Source organism: Salvelinus namaycush, unplaced genomic scaffold, assembly GCF_016432855.1.
Source record: "Salvelinus namaycush isolate Seneca unplaced genomic scaffold, SaNama_1.0 Scaffold932, whole genome shotgun sequence".
Lineage (NCBI taxonomy): Eukaryota > Metazoa > Chordata > Actinopteri > Salmoniformes > Salmonidae > Salvelinus > Salvelinus namaycush.
In genome coordinates, this window is record NW_024061678.1 from 22,024 (window position 1) to 41,807 (window position 19,784).

General features: G+C 44.6%; 1 protein-coding gene across 1 annotated transcript in view; it reads right to left on the minus strand.

Annotated features, from left to right (window-relative positions):
- Positions 1-19,784, minus strand: part of LOC120043465 (lysophospholipid acyltransferase 1-like) — a gene marked incomplete at its 5' end in the record, with an annotated part of 22,035 nt that continues 2,251 nt past the window's right edge. The window contains 13 exons of the mRNA XM_038988058.1: positions 1-178; positions 2,435-2,586; positions 4,234-4,366; positions 5,840-5,904; positions 6,005-6,108; positions 6,496-6,688; positions 8,467-8,659; positions 10,095-10,149; positions 10,286-10,341; positions 16,168-16,263; positions 18,662-18,739; positions 18,906-19,051; positions 19,391-19,460. Of these exons, the coding sequence (XP_038843986.1) occupies positions 1-178; positions 2,435-2,586; positions 4,234-4,366; positions 5,840-5,904; positions 6,005-6,108; positions 6,496-6,688; positions 8,467-8,659; positions 10,095-10,149; positions 10,286-10,341; positions 16,168-16,263; positions 18,662-18,739; positions 18,906-19,051; positions 19,391-19,460 (1,519 nt within the window). The remainder of the gene's footprint in view (positions 179-2,434; positions 2,587-4,233; positions 4,367-5,839; positions 5,905-6,004; positions 6,109-6,495; positions 6,689-8,466; positions 8,660-10,094; positions 10,150-10,285; positions 10,342-16,167; positions 16,264-18,661; positions 18,740-18,905; positions 19,052-19,390; positions 19,461-19,784) is intronic.

Sequence of the window (19,784 nt, forward strand, 5' to 3'; positions counted from 1 at the left end):
TCACTTTCTTTTCACGTTGTTGTTGGAGGGCTGGAGCTGAGGCTGGGCCTGGGGATGAGGATCGTACGGTCCAGGCTTGGTGCCGTTGTTGCTGCTACTGCTGCCTCCTGGTTTGTGGCTCTGGCTCAGTACAATCACAGTCAGAATACTGATGATGTGAATGTGGAAGTACATTGACCTACAGGGGGGAAAGAAGATGAGATGAAATGCTACAGAAACAAAAACAACAAAGACGGACAGAATAAGAGAAAAGGTAGAGATGACACACTTGTCCTCCATAAAGACAACTGACGGTAGAGATGACACACTTGTCCTCCATAAAGACAACTGACGGTAGAGATGACACACTTGTCCTCCATAAAGACAACTGACGGTAGAGATGACACACTTGTCCTCCATAAAGACAACTGACGGTAGAGATGACACACTTGTCCTCCATAAAGACAACTGACGGTAGAGATGACACACTTGTCCTCCATAAAGACAACTGACGATAGAGATGACACACTTGTCCTCCATAAAGACAACTGACGGTAGAGATGACACTTGTCCTCCATAAAGACAACTGACGGTAGAGATGACACACTTGTCCTCCATAAAGACAACTGACGGTAGAGATGACACACTTGTCCTCCATAAAGACAACTGACGGTAGAGATGACACACTTGTCCTCCATAAAGACAACTGACGGTAGAGATGACACACTTGTCCTCCATAAAGACAACTGACGGTAGAGATGACACACTTGTCCTCCATAAAGACAACTGACGGTAGAGATGACACACTTGTCCTCCATAAAGACAACTGACGGTAGAGATGACACACTTGTCCTCCATAAAGACAACTGACGGTAGAGATGACACACTTGTCCTCCATAAAGACAACTGACGGTAGAGATGACACACTTGTCCTCCATAAAGACAACTGACGGTAGAGATGACACACTTGTCCTCCATAAAGACAACTGACGGTAGAGATGACACACTTGTCCTCCATAAAGACAACTGACGGTAGAGATGACACACTTGTCCTCCATAAAGACAACTGACGGTAGAGATGACCCACTTGTCCTCCATAAAGACAACTGGCAGTAGAGATGACACACTTGTCCTCCATAAAGACAACTGACGGTAGAGATGACACACTTGTCCTCCATAAAGACAACTGACGGTAGAGATGACACACTTGTCCTCCATAAAGACAACTGACGGTAGAGATGACACACTTGTCCTCCATAAAGACAACTGACGGTAGAGATGACCCACTTGTCCTCCATAAAGACAACTGACGGTAGAGATGACACACTTGTCCTCCATAAAGACAACTGACGATAGAGATGACACACTTGTCCTCCATAAAGACAACTGACGGTAGAGATGACACACTTGTCCTCCATAAAGACAACTGACGGTAGAGATGACACACTTGTCCTCCATAAAGACAACTGACGGTAGAGATGACACACTTGTCCTCCATAAAGACAACTGACGGTAGAGATGACACACTTGTCCTCCATAAAGACAACTGACTGTAGAGATGACACACTTGTACTCCATAAAGACAACTGACGGTAGAGATGACACACTTGTCCTCCATAAAGACAACTGACGGTAGAGATGACACACTTGTCCTCCATAAAGACAACTGACGGTAGAGATGACACACTTGTCCTCCATAAAGACAACTGACGGTAGAGATGACACACTTGTCCTCCATAAAGACAACTGACGGTAGAGATGACACACTTGTCCTCCATAAAGACAACTGACGGTAGAGATGACACACTTGTCCTCCATAAAGACAACTGACGGTAGAGATGACACACTTGTCCTCCATAAAAAACAACTGACGGTAGAGATGACACACTTGTCCTCCATAAAGACAACTGACGGTAGAGATGACACACTTGTCCTCCATAAAGACAACTGACGGTAGAGATGACACACTTGTCCTCCATAAAGACAACTGACGGTAGAGATGACACACTTGTCCTCCATAAAGACAACTGACGGTAGAGATGACACACTTGTCCTCCATAAAGACAACTGACGGTAGAGATGACACACTTGTCCTCCATAAAGACAACTGACGGTAGAGATGACACACTTGTCCTCCATAAAGACAACTGACGGTAGAGATGACACACTTGTCCTCCATAAAGACAACTGACGGTAGAGATGACACACTTGTCCTCCATAAAGACAACTGAGGAACATTGTGTCCAGGCTTATTAAGATAATAGAACACTAAGCTAATAAATTGTACACATATGACCTAGCCTGGGTACCAGTCTGTTTGTGCTAACATTACACTCCTTGTCATGCCAAGAAGTTGACATGATAGCACATCCAGATCAGGGACCAGGCTACATACGACCATCATCGTTAAAAGAGACATTTGACCTGTAGGAAAATAACCTAAATGAATGTTCACCTGTAATACTGCATGGTAGGTTCTACTGCCAGCAGTAGGAAGGGCATGACGGTGTAGCAGATACACAGCTGAGTAGCGGCCCAGGTCACTACGTCATAGACAAGCTTCACAGGATAAGAGGACAGGAAATACTGACGGACGTTCTTACGGACCTGCGGTGTGGGAGACAGGAGAGAGAACACGGTGACGTACGGCCCTGGGTGAGGCTGAGATGATGAGACACATGAGGTGAGTACTGTGTGTGTAAGTGAGAGAGTGAGTGAGGAAGACAGCGAGAGAAAGACAGTGAGAGAAAGAGAGCGAGAGACAGACAAGAACAGAGACTCACAGCTCTATCTGCCAGTGTGATGGGTACAGCAGTAATAATGGTACTCACAGCTCTATCTGCCAGTGTGATGGTACAGTAGTAATAATGGTACTCACAGCTCTATCTGTCAGTGTGATGGGTACAGCAGTAATAATGGTACTCACAGCTCTGCCAGTGTGATGGGTACAGCAGTAATAATGGTACTCACAGCACTGCCAGTGTGATGGGTACAGCAGTAATAATGGTACTCACAGCTCTCTCTGTCAGTGTGATGGGTACAGCAGTAATAATGGTACTCACAGCTCTCTCTGCCAGTGTGATGGGTACAGCAGTAATAATGGTACTCACAGCTCTGCCAGTGTGATGGGTACAGCAGTAATAATGGTACTCACAGCACTGCCAGTGTGATGGGTACAGCAGTAATAATGGTACTCACAGCACTGCCGGTGTGATGGGTACAGCAGTAATAATGGTACTCACAGCACTGTCTGTCAGTGTGATGGGTACAGCAGTAATAATGATACTCACAGCACTGTCTGTCAGTGTGATGGGTACAGCAGTAATAATGATACTCACAGCACTGCCAGTGTGATGGGTACAGCAGTAATAATGGTACTCACAGCACTGTCTGTCAGTGTGATGGGTACAGCAGTAATAATGGTACTCACAGCACTGTCTGTCAGTGTGATGGGTACAGCAGTAATAATGGTACTCACAGCACTGCCAGTGTGATGGGTACAGCAGTAATAATGGTACTCACAGCACTGCCAGTGTGATGGGTACAGCAGTAATAATGGTACTCACAGCACTGCCAGTGTGATGGGTACAGCAGTAATAATGGTACTCACAGCATTGCCAGTGTGATGGGTACAGCAGTAATAATGGTACTCACAGCTCTCACTGCCAGTGTGATGGGTACAGCAGTAATAATGGTACTCACAGCTCTCACTGCCAGTGTGATGGGTACAGCAGTAATAATGGTACTCACAGCTCTCACTGCCAGTGTGATGGGTACAGCAGTAATAATGGTACTCACAGCACTGCCAGTGTGATGGGTACAGCAGTAATAATGGTACTCACAGCTCTCACTGCCAGTGTGATGGGTACAGCAGTAATAATGGTACTCACAGCTCTCACTGCCAGTGTGATGGGTACAGCAGTAATAATGGTACTCACAGCTCTCACTGCCAGTGTGATGGGTACAGCAGTAATAATGGTACTCACAGCACTGCCAGTGTGATGGGTACAGCAGTAATAATGGTACTCACAGCACTGCCAGTGTGATGGGTATAGCAGTAATAATGGTACTCACAGCTCTCACTGCCAGTGTGATGGGTACAGCAGTAATAATGGTACTCACAGCACTGCCAGTGTGATGGGTACAGCAGTAATAATGGTACTCACAGCACTGCCAGTGTGATGGGTACAGCAGTAATAATAGTACTCACAGCACTGCCAGTGTGATGGGTATAGCAGTAGTAATGGTACTCACAGCTCTCGCTGCCAGTGTGATGGGTATAGCAGTAATAAAGGTGAAGTAGTATCCGGGGTAAACTCCATGCCATAGAGCTGACAGGATGAAGGTCAGGGCTGTGGGGTAACGGGGAGCACGGTCGTAACACACACTGAAGAGAGAGGAGACAGGATGAAGGTCAGGGCTGTGGTGTAACGGGGAGCACGGTCGTAACACACACTGAAGAGAGAGGAGACAGGATGAAGGTCAGGGCTGTGGGGTAACGGGGAGCGTAACACACACTGAAGAGAGAGGAGACAGGATGAAGGTCAGGGCTGTGGGGTAACGGGGAGCACGGTCGTAACACACACTGAAGAGAGAGGAGACAGGATGAAGGTCAGGGCTGTGGGGTAACGGGGAGCACGGTCGTAACACACACTGAAGAGAGAGGAGACAGGATGAAGGTCAGGGCTGTGGGGTAACGGGGAGCGTAACACACACTGAAGAGAGAGGAGACAGGATGAAGGTCAGGGCTGTGGGGTAACGGGGAGCGTAACACACTGAAGAGAGAGGAGACAGGATGAAGGTCAGGGCTGTGGGGTAACGGGGAGCGTAACACACACTGAAGAGAGAGGAGACAGGATGAAGGTCAGGGCTGTGGGGTAACGGGGAGCGTAACACACTGAAGAGAGAGGAGACAGGATGAAGGTCAGGGCTGTGGGGTAACGGGGAGCACGGTCGTAACACACACTGAAGAGAGAGGAGACAGGATGAAGGTCAGGGCTGTGGGGTAACGGGGAGCGTAACACACACTGAAGAGAGAGGAGACAGGATGAAGGTCAGGGCTGTGGGGTAACGGGGAGCGTAACACACACTGAAGAGAGAGGAGACAGGATGAAGGTCAGGGCTGTGGGGTAACGGGGAGCGTAACACACTGAAGAGAGAGGAGACAGGATGAAGGTCAGGGCTGTGGGGTAACGGGGAGCGTAACACACACTGAAGAGAGAGGAGACAGGATGAAGGTCAGGGCTGTGGGGTAACGGGGAGCGTAACACACTGAAGAGAGAGGAGACAGGATGAAGGTCAGGGCTGTGGGGTAACGGGGAGCGTAACACACTGAAGAGAGAGGAGACAGGATGAAGGTCAGGGCTGTGGGGTAACGGGGAGCGTAACACACTGAAGAGAGAGGAGACAGGATGAAGGTCAGGGCTGTGGGGTAACGGGGAGCGTAACACACACTGAAGAGAGAGGAGACAGGATGAAGGTCAGGGCTGTGGGGTAACGGGGAGCGTAACACACTGAAGAGAGAGGAGACAGGATGAAGGTCAGGGCTGTGGGGTAACGGGGAGCGTAACACACACTGAAGAGAGAGGAGACAGGATGAAGGTCAGGGCTGTGGGGTAACGGGGAGCGTAACACACTGAAGAGAGAGGAGACAGGATGAAGGTCAGGGCTGTGGGGTAGCGGGGAGCGTAACACACACTGAAGAGAGAGGAGTTATATCCAGACCTGGGTCAGATATATTGTTATGCAGTTAACAGAATAAAATAAACATTCATGAATGTACAGAAAATTGGTTTTGTACTAATGTTATGCATATGTGGACATTATCTTGGTAGAATATCTTGGAAGAATTAATACTTACGTTTTGAGCCACACAACAGTCTGAATATTCCAGTGATCTATGAACTTCTTGAAACTAGTTGCTGTCTGCAAAAAGAGAGTTCAATATTAAACTTCAGTCATTTTCAATAATTCTGCAAAGCTAAAAGTAAAAAAAAAAGTGTTTTTTTGTGGTTTCCAAACGTACCTCAATCCCCCAGATGCTGATGTTGGAGATGAGGTCCCAGGATACCTGTCCAGCTTCATCCACACCTTTAAAACCATAACCTGCTGCGTTGTTGATGGCATCAGCTGTTGGGACAAACAAACCCATGAATGGAAGAATGAATGAATGAACTTTCCCCAATATGAATGAATGAATGACCTTTCCCCAATATGAATGAATGAATGAACTTTCCCCAATATGAATGAATGAACTTTCCCCAATATGAATGAATGAACTTTCCCCAATATGAATGAATGAACTTTCCCCAATATATGAATGAATGAACTTTCCCCAATATATGAATGAATGAACTTTCCCCAGTAGTAATGAATGAACTTTCCCCAGTAGTAATGAATGAACTTTCCCCAGTAGTAATGAATGAACTTTCCCCAGTAGTAATGAATGAACTTTCCCCAATATGAATGAATGAACTTTCCAATAGCCAACACTACACTGAGTAGGTAAAGCCTCACCTAAAGTCCATGCGAAGTAGAACTTGGGTCTAGCAGCTTGTATAGACAAGAAGGCATACGTCAGTCTGGTTAGGAAAGGTGCCTCGTTGACGAAATGGCTGTCAACGTTATATGTGACGGGGAACGCTTTGGTGAGGGTCAGGAACAAAACCATGCACACAGCACAGATCAGCAGTTTACGTGTGACAGCAGCCTGAAAACCAGAGGGAGAGAGTCAGATCGTTCATGGCCATCAGGGAAACGACTTTTTAATAGCCTTCATTGAGCCAGGTACGTCATTTAAAACACATCTTATTTTGCAATAAACACCTGATAATATGCTGCTATGTTGTTAGTAGTGTAATTACATTGTTATTATACACCTATAAGAGAAACTTAATGGCAATAGAGTTTCTGAAAGAAGGTACTTCTTTACATGACTCCACTTGTACCCAGTCTTACCATAGCTGAGGGCTCTGGGACTAACATGACTCTACTTGTACCCAGTCTTACCATAGGTGAGGGCTCTGGGACTAACATGACTCCACTTGTACCCAGTCTTACCATAAGTGAGGGCTCTGGGACTAACATGACTCTACTTGTACCCATTCTTACCATAGGTGAGGGCTCTGGGACTAACATGACTCCACTTGTACCCAGTCTTACCATAAGTGAGGGCTCTGGGACTAACATGACTGTACTTGTACCCAGTTTTACCATAGGTGAGGGCTCTGGGACTAACATGACTCCACTTGTACCCAGTCTTACCATAGCTGAGGGCTCTGGGACTAACATGACTCTACTTGTACCCAGTCTTACCATAGCTGAGGGCTCTGGGACTAACATGACTCTACTTGTACCCATCCTTACCATAAGTGAGGGCTCTGGGACTAACATGACTCCACTTGTACCCAGTCTTACCATAGCTGAGGGCTCTGGGACTAACATGACTCCACTTGTACCCATTCTTACCATAGCTGAGGGCTCTGGGACTAACATGACTCTACTTGTACCCAGTCTTACCATAGCTGAGGGCTCTGGGACTAACATGACTCTACTTGTACCCAGTCTTACCATAGGTGAGGGCTCTGGGACTAACATGACTCTACTTGTACCCAGTTTTACCATAGGTGAGGGCTCTGGGATTTACACGACTCTACTTGTACCCAGTCTTACCATAGGAGAGGGCTCTGGGACTAACATGACTCTACTTGTACCCAGTCTTACCATAGGTGAGGGCTCTGGGATTAACATGACTCTACTTGTACCCAGTTTTACCATAGGTGAGGGCTCTGGGACTAACATGACTGTACTTGTACCCAGTCTTACCATAGGTGAGGGCTCTGGGACTAACATGACTGTACTTGTACCCAGTCTTACCATAGGTGAGGGCTCTGGGACTAACATGACTCTACTTGTACCCAGTCTTACCATAGGTGAGGGCTCTGGGACTAACATGACTCTACTTGTACCCAGTCTTACCATAGGTGAGGGCTCTGGGACTAACATGACTGTACTTGTACCCAGTCTTACCATAGGTGAGGGCTCTGGTTCTAACATGACTCCACTTGTACCCAGTCTTACCATAGCTGAGGGCTCTGGGACTAACATGACTCTACTTGTACCCAGTCTTACCATAGGTGAGGGCTCTGGTTCTAACATGACTCTACTTGTACCCATCCTTACCATAAGTGAGGGCTCTGGGACTAACATGACTCTACTTGTACCCAGTCTTACCATAGGTGAGGGCTCTGGTTCTAACATGACTCTACTTGTACCCATCCTTACCATAAGTGAGGGCTCTGGGACTAACATGACTCTACTTGTACCCAGTCTTACCATAGGTGAGGGCTCTGGTTCTAACATGACTCTACTTGTACCCATCCTTACCATAGGTGAGGGCTCTGGGACTAACATGACTCTACTTGTACCCAGTCTTACCATAGGTGAGGGCTCTGGGACTAACATGACTCTACTTGTACCCAGTCTTACCATAGGTGAGGGCTCTGGGACTTTATCATATCCATTCTGTCCAGTGTTGGACGCTGACAGCCTCCTCAGCCTCCTCTGAACGTGTCTCCCCTCTATAAAGTCTATGTAGTCTTTATAGTGACTGCAGGGTCCCACCAGGATACTGAGGAAGTTCAGGTTGTAGCTCAGGTATTCTATCAGAGACGGCTTGGAGCTGGAGGTAGAAGAGAGGAAGAAAGAGACATTGGAGACTGTAATCTGAGAGAGACAGAGAGAAAGAGACAGAGAGAGAGAGAGACAGAGAGACAGAGAGACAGAGAGAGAGAGAGAGAGACAGAGACAGAGACAGAGAGACAGAGAGAGAGAAGAGAGCATTCTATCAATGATGTATTGGAGCTGAATGTAGAGGATAGGAAAGAGAAGGGACATTGATTGATCATCCTTTGCGGCAGGTAGCCTAGTGGTTAGAGTGATGGGCCAGTAACCGAAAGGTTGCTAGATTGAATCCCCGAGCTGACAAGGTAAAAATATGTCCTTCTGCCCCTGAAGAAGGCAGTTAACCCACTGTTCCTAGGCCATCATTGAAAAAAATGTATTGTTTTCTCCTGACAACATCAATGTCATTCTAGGCTATCTATCTACTTTGAGTGAGAAGACTTGCACAGACAAGTAGTTAATATCAATGTAATTTGTGGACGGTAGATGTGGACGATAGATGTGTACGGTAGATGTGGACGGTAGATGTGGACGGTAGACGTGTGCGGTAGATGTGGACGGTAGATGTGGACGGCAGATGTGGACGGCAGATGTGTACGGTAGATGTGCACGGTAGATGTGTACGGTAGATGTGGACGGTAGACGTGTGCGGTAGATGTGGACGGCAGATGTGGGCGGCAGATGTGGGCGGTAGATGTGCACGGTAGATGTGCACGGTAGATGTGTACGGCAGATGTGTACGGTAGATGTGGACGGTGGATGTGTACGGTAGATGTGTACGGTAGATGTGTGCGGTAGATGTGGACGGTAGATGTGTACGGTAGACGTGTGCGGTAGATGTGGACGGTAGATGTGTACGGTAGATGTGGACGGCAGATGTGGACGGTAGACGTGTGCGGTAGATGTGGACGGTAGATGTGTACGGCAGATGTGGACGGCAGATGTGGACGGTAGATGTGCACGGTAGATGTGTACGGCAGATGTGGACGGCAGATGTGGACGGCAGATGTGGACGGCAGATGTGTACGGCAGATGTGTACGACAGATGTGGACGGTAGATGTGGACGGCAGATGTGTACGACAGATGTGGACGGTAGATGTGGACGGCAGATGTGGACGGTAGATGTGGACGGTGGATGTGTACGACAGATGTGGACGGTAGATGTGGACGGTAGATGTGGACGGCAGATGTGGGCGGTAGATGTGGGCGGCAGATGTGTACGGCAGATGTGGGCGGTAGATGTGTACGGTAGATGTGTACGGCAGATGTGGACGGCAGATGTGGGCGGCAGATGTGGACGGTAGATTTCATGTCATGCTGTGGATTTCAGAAGTCTACATAACCTATTTTCCTGTCATCAACACTGAGCCAACGCACTGCAAGGCATGAATGTATATGGAAGTTAAATGTATATACCGTAATGAATACATACTCTACAGCATGGAGCCTCTGAGCAGACGTGAGGTCCTCCCGCTTTTTACACATACCTGGAAACCGTGGAGACGTAAGCATAAGAGAGATATCGTTTTTTCAACCCAAACATCAAAAGAACAAAGACAAACCATAGGGTGTGGTAAGAAAAAGAAGAAGAGGTTCCCTTACGATCCCCTGGACATTCCTTACCATCATGCATTTGGAAAGCTAACATAGTGGTTTTCTGGGTAATTATCATCAACGGCCTGAAGGGAGGAAACACAATATTTAGTTTATAAAGTTAAAAACGCTCACTGACAGAAATGGAATGTGACACGGCATTTCATAAAGGCTAACTGTACATGAGGAATAAATTATCACTCATTCTTTGGTGCTTTTCATTCAGACGTTCACATAGAATAACCTCTTTGTTGGTGTGACATGCAGGAACACACACACGCTCTGTGTGAGAGCATGGCATGCACTTACAGAGAGTGTGTGTGTGTGTGCATGTAACACAACCATACAATGGACGTGAGCCGTATTCAACAGACACTGATTGGCATTGTCAGGTCAAGAACGTTGGCATCAGAGAATGTGACACACTATTAGGGAACGACAATTAACCTACATAACAACTCTACCATGCTGATCTTAAAATATATATATTTAACTAGGCGAGTCAGTTAAGAACAGATTATTATTTACAAATGACGGCCTACACAGGCCAAACCCTAACCAGGATGACCGGGATCGAACCAGGGTCTGTAGTGACGCCTCTAGCACTGTGATGCAAGTGCCTTAGACCGCTGCGCCACTCGGGAGCCAGAAATTGATTCTAGAACCCATCTAAAACAACCAGGTGTTTTACATGACATCACTACTGTGCTGATTGATTCTAGAACCCATCTAAAACAACCAGATGTTTTACATGACATCACTACTGTGCTGATTGATTCTAGAACCCATCTAAAACATCCAGATGTTTTACATGACATCACTACTGTGCTGATTGATTCTAGAACCCATCTAAAACAACCAGATGTTTTACATGACATCACTACTGTGCTGATTGATTCTAGAACCCATCTAAAACCAGATGTTTTACATGACATCACTACTGTGCTGATTGATTCTAGAACCCATCTAAAACAACCAGGTGTTTTACATGACATCACTACTGTGCTGATTGATTCTAGAACCCATCTAAAACAACCAGGTGTTTTACATGACATCACTACTGTGCTGATTGATTCTAGAACCCATCTAAAACATCCAGGTGTTTTACATGACATTTACATTACATTTAAGTCATTTAGCAGACGCTCTTATCCAGAGCGACTTACAAATTGGAAAGTTCATACATATTCATCCTGGTCCCCCCGTGGGAAATGAACCCACAACCCTGGCGTTGCAAGCGCCATGCTCTACCAACTGAGCCACACAGGACATCACTACTGTGCTGATTGATTCTAGAACCCATCTAAAACAACCAGGTGTTTTACATGACATCACAATAGAATATCACAATGTGTTAACACTGTATTTCAAAGTGTATGAGATTGGAGGTTATACTGTGAGCAGGCACAGAGAGAAACAGGGCTGATAGTAGCCAGATGGACTGAGAAAAAGCAGAGCAACGGACGTGAATGGAGCATCAGATCCCAGTGATGGTGCTGTCTATCCAGTCAACAGCAGTACAGTGTGATTCAGCTCATTCACCATTCTGCCTGCCTGCAGTCTGCAGAGAAAGCACAGTTTGTTAGCGAAGGTTAGCATTGATTAGGGTTAGGAAAAGCATAATTAGCATAGCATATAATAGCATAATTAGCATTAGCATTGGCAAAGAATAGCAATAGTATAGCAAGCATGGCAGCGGCAGGTACAGTTAAACAGTTAAACTGTTTTATCAGCTGTATTATTTGTTTAGGGCAGCGCTTCACAATCTCTGCAAGAACCAAGAAAACCTGCAGATAACAGACAGAAACTAACCAGAGGGGAGTGGCAGATTCAACATGAAGGCGAGAGAGAGAGAGAGAGAAAGAGAAAGTGTGCAAGAGAGAGGTGGAAACAAAGAAATTAATCTAGTAAGACATACAAATATAGAAAAACAGAGGTTAAAGAAGGATAGTGCTGTTGTCACTGTGCAGATAGAAGCAGTGAGTCAGCTGATTCAGTATAGACTGAGGAAGCTCTAATGCAGACCCTTATCTGTATTCTGTACCATGTAAAAACACATTCCATGAAAACCTCAATACACACAAACTATTTCAGAATTCAGGTCACAGAAATATCTCTCATCGTTACATAATTCCATAATCAGTGTTGTGTTCAAGATCAAAGACGGAGCCAATCGAGACCGAGTCAAGACCGAGACCGGGAGGGGGGGGACTAGGGGTCCGGGACTAAGTCAAGACCAGAACAATGAGAGTCCATTTCAAGACCATGATAGTAATTTAGTCAAATCGCCCCCATTATAAGAGTTGAAAATGTCCAGTATTTCTGTGTTTATATTTCAGAACAACATGTGGTTTTATACATTCAGTATGGTGGTGAAAACAACATGTGGTTTTATACATTCAGTATGGTGGTGAAAACAACATGTGGTTTTATACATTCAGTATGGTGGTGAAAACAACATGTGGTTTTATACATTCAGTATGGTGGTGAAAACAACATGTGGTTTTATACATTCAGTATGGTGGTGAAAACAACATGTGGTTTTATACATTCAGTATGGTGGTGAAAACAACATGTGGTTTTATACATTCAGTATGGTGGTGAAAACAACATGTGGTTTTATACATTCAGTATGGTGGTGAAAACAACATGTGGTTTTATACATTCAGTATGGTGGTGAAAACAACATGTGGTTTAATACATTCAGTATGGTGGTGAAAACAACATGTGGTTTTATACATTCAGTATGGTGGTGAAAACAACATGTGGTTTTATACATTCAGTATGGTGGTGAAAACAACATGTGGTTTTATACATTCAGTATGGTGGTGAAAACAACATGTGGTTTTATACATTCAGTATGGTGGTGAAAACAACATGTGGTTTTATACAGTCAGTATGGTGGTGAAAACAACATGTGGTTTTATACATTCAGTATGGTGGTGAAAACAACATGTGGTTTTATACATTCAGTATGGTGGTGAAAACAACATGTGGTTTTATACATTCAGTATGGTGGTGAAAACAACATGTGGTTTTATACATTCAGTATGGTGGTGAAAACAACATGTGGTTTTATACATTCAGTATGGTGGTGAAAACAACATGTGGTTTTATACATTCAGTATGGTGGTGAAAACAACATGTGGTTTTATACATTCAGTATGGTGGTGAAAACAACATGTGGTTTTATACATTCAGTATGGTGGTGAAAACAACATGTGGTTTTATACAGTCAGTATGGTGGTGAAAACAACATGTGGTTTAATACATTCAGTATGGTGGTGAAAACAACATGTGGTTTTATACATTCAGTATGGTGAAAACAATAGCATGTTGAGGACAAATAGAGCAGCACTCTACAATGACCACTAACCCAAACAGGTCTATAATAGATACAAAGGCCGTTACAACTTACCCCAGTCTCCCCTTACTAATAGTGATCTTTCATACAACTTACCCCGGTCTCTCCTTACTAATAGTGATCTTTCATACAATTTACCCCGGTCTCCCCTTACTAATAGTGAGCTTTCATACAATTTACCCCGGTCTCCCCTTACTAATAGTGAGCTTTCATACAATTTACCCCGGTCTCCCCTTATTAATAGTGAGCTTTCATACAACTTACCCCGGTCTCTCCTTACTAATAGTGAGCTTTCATACAATTTACCCCGATCTCCCCTTACTAATAGTGAGCTTTCATACAATTTACCCCGGTCTCTGCTTACTAATAGTGAGCTTTCATACAATTTACCCCGGTCTCCCCTTACTAATAGTGAGCTTTCATACAACTTACCCCGGTCTCTCCTTACTAATAGTGAGCTTTCATACAATTTACCCCGATCTCCCCTTACTAATAGTGAGCTTTCATACAATTTACCCTGGTCTCTGCTTACTAATAGTGAGCTTTCATACAATTTACCCCGGTCTCCCCTTACTAATAGTGAGCTTTCATACAATTTACCCCGGTCTCCCCTTATTAATAGTGAGATTTCATACAACTTACCCCGGTCTCTCCTTACTAATAGTGAGCTTTCATACAATTTACCCCGGTCTCCCCTTACTAATAGTGAGCTTTCATACAATTTACCCCGGTCTCCCCTTACTAATAGTGATCTTTCATCCAACTTACCCCGGTCTCCCCTTACTAAAAGTGATCTTTCATCCAACTTACCCCGGTCTCCCCTTACTAATAGTGAGCTTTCATACAATTTACCCCGGTCTCCCCTTATTAATAGTGAGATTTCATACAACTTACCCCGGTCTCTCCTTACTAATAGTGAGCTTTCATACAATTTACCCCGGTCTCCCCTTACTAATAGTGAGCTTTCATACAATTTACCCCGGTCTCCCCTTACTAATAGTGATCTTTCATCCAACTTACCCCGGTCTCCCCTTACTAAAAGTGATCTTTCATCCAACTTACCCCGGTCTCCCCTTACTAATAGTGAGCTTTCATACAATTTACCCCGGTCTCCCCTTACTAATAGTGATCTTTCATACAACTTACCCCGGTCTCCCCTTACTAATAGTGATCTTTCATACAATTTACCCCGGTCTCCCCTTACTAATAGTGATCTTTCATACAATTTACCCCGGTCTCCCCTTACTAATAGTGATCTTTCATACAATTTACCCCGGTCTCCCCTTACTAATAGTGATCTTTCATACAATTTACCCCGGTCTCCCCTTACTAATAGAGATCTTTCATACAATTTACCCCGGTCTCCCCTTACTAATAGTGATCTTTCATCCAATTTACCCCGGTCTCCCCTTACTAATAGTGATCTTTCATCCAATTTACCCCGGTCTCCCCTTACTAATAGTGATCTTTCATACAATTTACCCCGGTCTCCCCTTACTAATAGTGATCTTTCATCCAATTTACCCCGGTCTCCCCTTACTAATAGTGATCTTTCATACAATTTACCCCGGTCTCCCCTTACTAATAGTGATCTTTCATACAATTTACCCCGGTCTCCCCTTACTAATAGTGATCTTTCATACAATTTACCCCGGTCTCCCCTTACTAATAGTGATCTTTCATACAATTTACCCCAGTCTCCCCTTACTAATAGTGATCTTTCATCCAATTTACCCCGGTCTCCCCTTACTAATAGAGATCTTTCATACAATTTACCACACTCTTCCCTACCAGCCAATCAAGGAAACTCTGACAAGCGCAACAAAGTTTGAGGATATTTTTCAACGAAAGTAAAGGACAGTATAACGTAAGGAGTAAAGTAAGAAGCCAGGTTTCAACAGGCGATAAGATATTACTGTGTCATGAACCAGTGTATATACCTGGTGAAGTAGTTTTATGCGCCGACTGAATGGAAGTGTAAGGCCTGGGTGTCGGAGTGTGGAGTCAACACGCAGGAAACAGCAGGTGCCAAATACAAAATGTTCTTTAATGAACACGGACCATCTAGTCCACCCTATTAACACACTGGGTGTACTATCTAACCAACCCCAGACACGGGGAAAAGGAACACAGTCCAGAAAACACGTAGCACACAATCAACACCACTACTTACAAGCAAACAATCCCGTACAAAGAAACGTGCGGGCCGGCTGACTAATAAGCCCAACTAATTAACCCTAATACACCACAGGTGAACCCAATAACCACATAGGGAGGGGGAGAAAAAGATCAGTGGCAGCTAATAGGCCGGTGACGGCGACCGCCGAACGCCACCCGCACGGGAAGGAGAGCCTGCCTCGGTCGAAGTCGTGACAGGAAGCTGATAATTAGGAGTTTTTTTTACTCCGTTGGTCTCGGAAAGAAATGACGAGTCCTCGATGTCAGAGTCAAGACAGAGTAAAAATATATCCAACACCGAGACACTCAATATGTGGTCTGGAAAACTGCCAGTAAACCGGTCTTATCCTGGAACAACATGGATACTTACCCAGAGAAGTCTGTTGAGAGGATCCCATAGTTATAGATGAAGACTCTGCTCACCTGACACACCGCGAGGTAGCTGACGGCCATGATCATAGTATACCTGGAGGAAACATTTAATTCAGATTGAGAACAAGGCCATGATCATAGTATACCTGGAGGGGAAACGTTTAATTCAGATTGAGAACAAGGCCATGATCATAGTATACCTGGAGGGGAAACGTTTAATTCAGATTGAGAACAAGGCCATGATCATAGTATACCTGGAGGGGAAACGTTTAATTCAGATTGAGAACATGGCCATGATCATAGTATACCTGGAGGAAACATTTAACTCAGATTGAGAACAAGGCCATGATCATAGTATACCTGGAGGAAACATTTAACTCAGATTGAGAACAAGGCCATGATCATAGTATACCTGGAGGAAACATTTAACTCAGATTGAGAACATGTAGCTACAGAGTAACATCCTACATCCCTCCATTCTGTATACTTCTGGCCCGTCTTTGGACACTGTGCTAACTGACCTCCAGACGAGCTTCAATGCCATACAACTCTCCTTCCGTGGCCTCCAACTGCTCTTAAATGCCAGTAAAACTAAATGCATGCTCTTCAATCGATCGCTGCCCGCACCTGCCCGCCCATCCAGAATCACTACTCTGGACGGTTCTGACTTTGAATATGTGGACAACTATAAATAACTAGGGGTCTGGCTATATACTCTGTATACTCTCCTTCCAGACTCATATTAAGCATCTCCAATCCAAAATTAAATCTAGAATCAGCTTCCTATTTCGCAACAAAGCCTCCTTCACTCATACCGCCAAACATACCCTCGTAAAACTGACCATCCTACCGATCCTTGACTTCGGCGATATCATTTACAAAATAGCCTCCAACACTCTACTCAGCAAATTGGATGCAGTCTATCACAGTGCCATCCGTTTTGTCACCAAAGCCCCATATACTACCCAGCACTGCGACCTGTACGCTCTCATTGGCTGGCCCTCGCTTCATACTCGCCCCCAAACCCACCGGCTCCAGGTCATCTACAAGTCTCTGCTAGGTAAAGCCCCGCCTTATCTCAGCTCGCTGGTCACCATAGCAGCACCCACCCGTAGCACGCGCTCCAGCAGATATATCTCACTGGTCACACCCAAAGCCAATTCTTCCTTTGGACGCCTTTCCTTCCAGTTCTGCTGCCAATGACTGGAACGAACTACAAAAATCTCTGAAACTGTAAACACTTATCTCCCTCACTAGCTTTAAGCGCCAGCTGTCAGAGCAGCTCACAGATCACTGCACCTGTACATAGCCCATCTGTAAATATCCCATCCAATCTACCTCATCCCCATACTGTATTTATTTATTTATCTTGCTCCTTTGCACCCCATTATCTCTACTTGCACATTCATCTTCTGCACATCTACCATTCCAGTGTTTAATTGCTATATTGTAATTACTTCGCCACCATGGCCTATTTATTGCCTTACTACCTCCCTTATCCTACCTCATTTGCACTCACTGTATATAGACTTTTTATACTGTATTATTGACTGTATGTTTGTTTATTCCATGTGTAACTCTGTGTTGTTGTATGTGTCGAACTGCTTTACTTTATCTTGGCCAGGTCGCAGTTGTAAATGAGAACTTGTTCTCAACTAGCCTACCTGGTTAAATAAAAGGTGAAATAAAATAAAATAAATAAAAATATTTAATATGTAATTCAGATTGAGAACATGTAGCTACAGAGTAACATCCTACATCCCTCCATGCTAAGAACGAGTGGCACTTTCAATGAATGAAACCTTTTTCATGTTTTAGTTTGGTAGTTCCTCATCTGCATACGGGAGAAAGATCAACTACGAGGTGGAATGGACCATGTTCATCTTAGCAATCACCTTCAAGTACAACTGGAGATGTACAGTACACACAAATGCTGTATGGGTGAAACATGGTCTTTTAACACGCAGTAACCCACAACCCATTGACCCATCTTTCTTTAACTGGAGGAGGCGAGGCGATGGGCGATGGCACAGAGAACAATGCCGTCTCTATCTAGACTCCTCCAAGGAATCCCTAATGTAAAACTACACCAGTGTTACTGTTCTATCTTCTACCTACATTCATCACATTCCAGGACCTAAACACAGACAGACAGAGACACAGAGACAGACAGACAGAGAGATAGAGATAGAGAGACAGAGAGATAGAGAGACAGAGATATAGAGAGACAGAGATATAGAGAGACAGAGAGACAGGGAGATAGACAGAGAGACAGAGAGATAGAGAGACAGACAGACAGACAGACAGACAGACAGACAGACAGACAGACAGACACACAGACAGAGACAGAAACAGAGAGATATAGACAGTCTGGTCCAGCTACCACTTCCTATCTAGCTTAACTTGTCATCAACATGTTAGCAAAGAACGACCCATGTGGTTAAGATGTTATTACAAGTGTCTGTATGGGAGACATGGTGGTGTGTGTTTACCTGTGAATGTTGTGGATGTCAGCTGTGACCAGAATCCTGTAGCAAACCATCACCAAGACGGAGATATGGACTGCATACCTGCAGCGACGAAAACAACACAAAACAAATGATAGGTTACTGTTAACAACCGGGTGATTAGTACTAAACTGGGTCTATCTGTTAGTGTCCTCCATTCAACAACGTGATCCGACCATGTTTTAACCTGTATACCCTAATCTAACCAGTGCACCAGAATGTTCCTTACCAGCCAAAACAGAATATGACAAAGGAGAGGCCAAAGAGTGTGGCGACGGCATGGCGGACCACGGGGCTGGAAAACTGAGGGCTGAGGTAAAGACGGAACCAGAAGGCTGCACCAAGGGCAAACACCTGACATGCCAAGAAGTTCACCTGCATAGAAGACATGACGCCCCCAGACATGACATATTGACTAGATGTATATACTCTACATGCATCCGGTGTGTGTTATGGCCTTAGGACAACAGACTCTTCCAATTCTATGAATTCTATTCTATTCTGTGTTTAGTTTGGACACAAGCAGAATGTCTCTAAATATACTTATGCAAATGTAATGTGTGTAAATGCAAAGTCAGGTGACCAGAATGTTGTCATATCATTCCAGGGTAATGGCAGGACAAGACACTTAATACCATCATTTTACATTAAAATAACTGACTTTTAAGCAAATCGATTTTTTTTTTCTTCTCATTTTGGAAAAGTATAGATTACCTGATCCAAAGGAAATCCACAAAAATCGCTGACTGGAAGCAACCATTTGGAACCGGTAGTTTTAAACGAAGAGGTTGTCAACTCGTCCATTATGCATGGTAAAGGTTTGAAATCGCTCCTCCGCAAAAAAAAAAATTATTAAGTGAAGAAATGTTTTACCAAATAAATAAATAAGGTGCTTCTACAATCTCATTGCTGTTCTTTGATTGAAATACATCCTGAGCATTTATGCCGACTCAAGAAAAACTCGACGTCCTCTCTGTGCAGTCGTAGTTAACAACAATATGCTATTGTGACAGTTGGCAAATATGCGAGAATTAGTGCTGACTGCTAATGTAGAGGTTAGCCAGTAGCCTACGAAGGCGTGGTACAAAGCTGTCATTTGTATCACGGA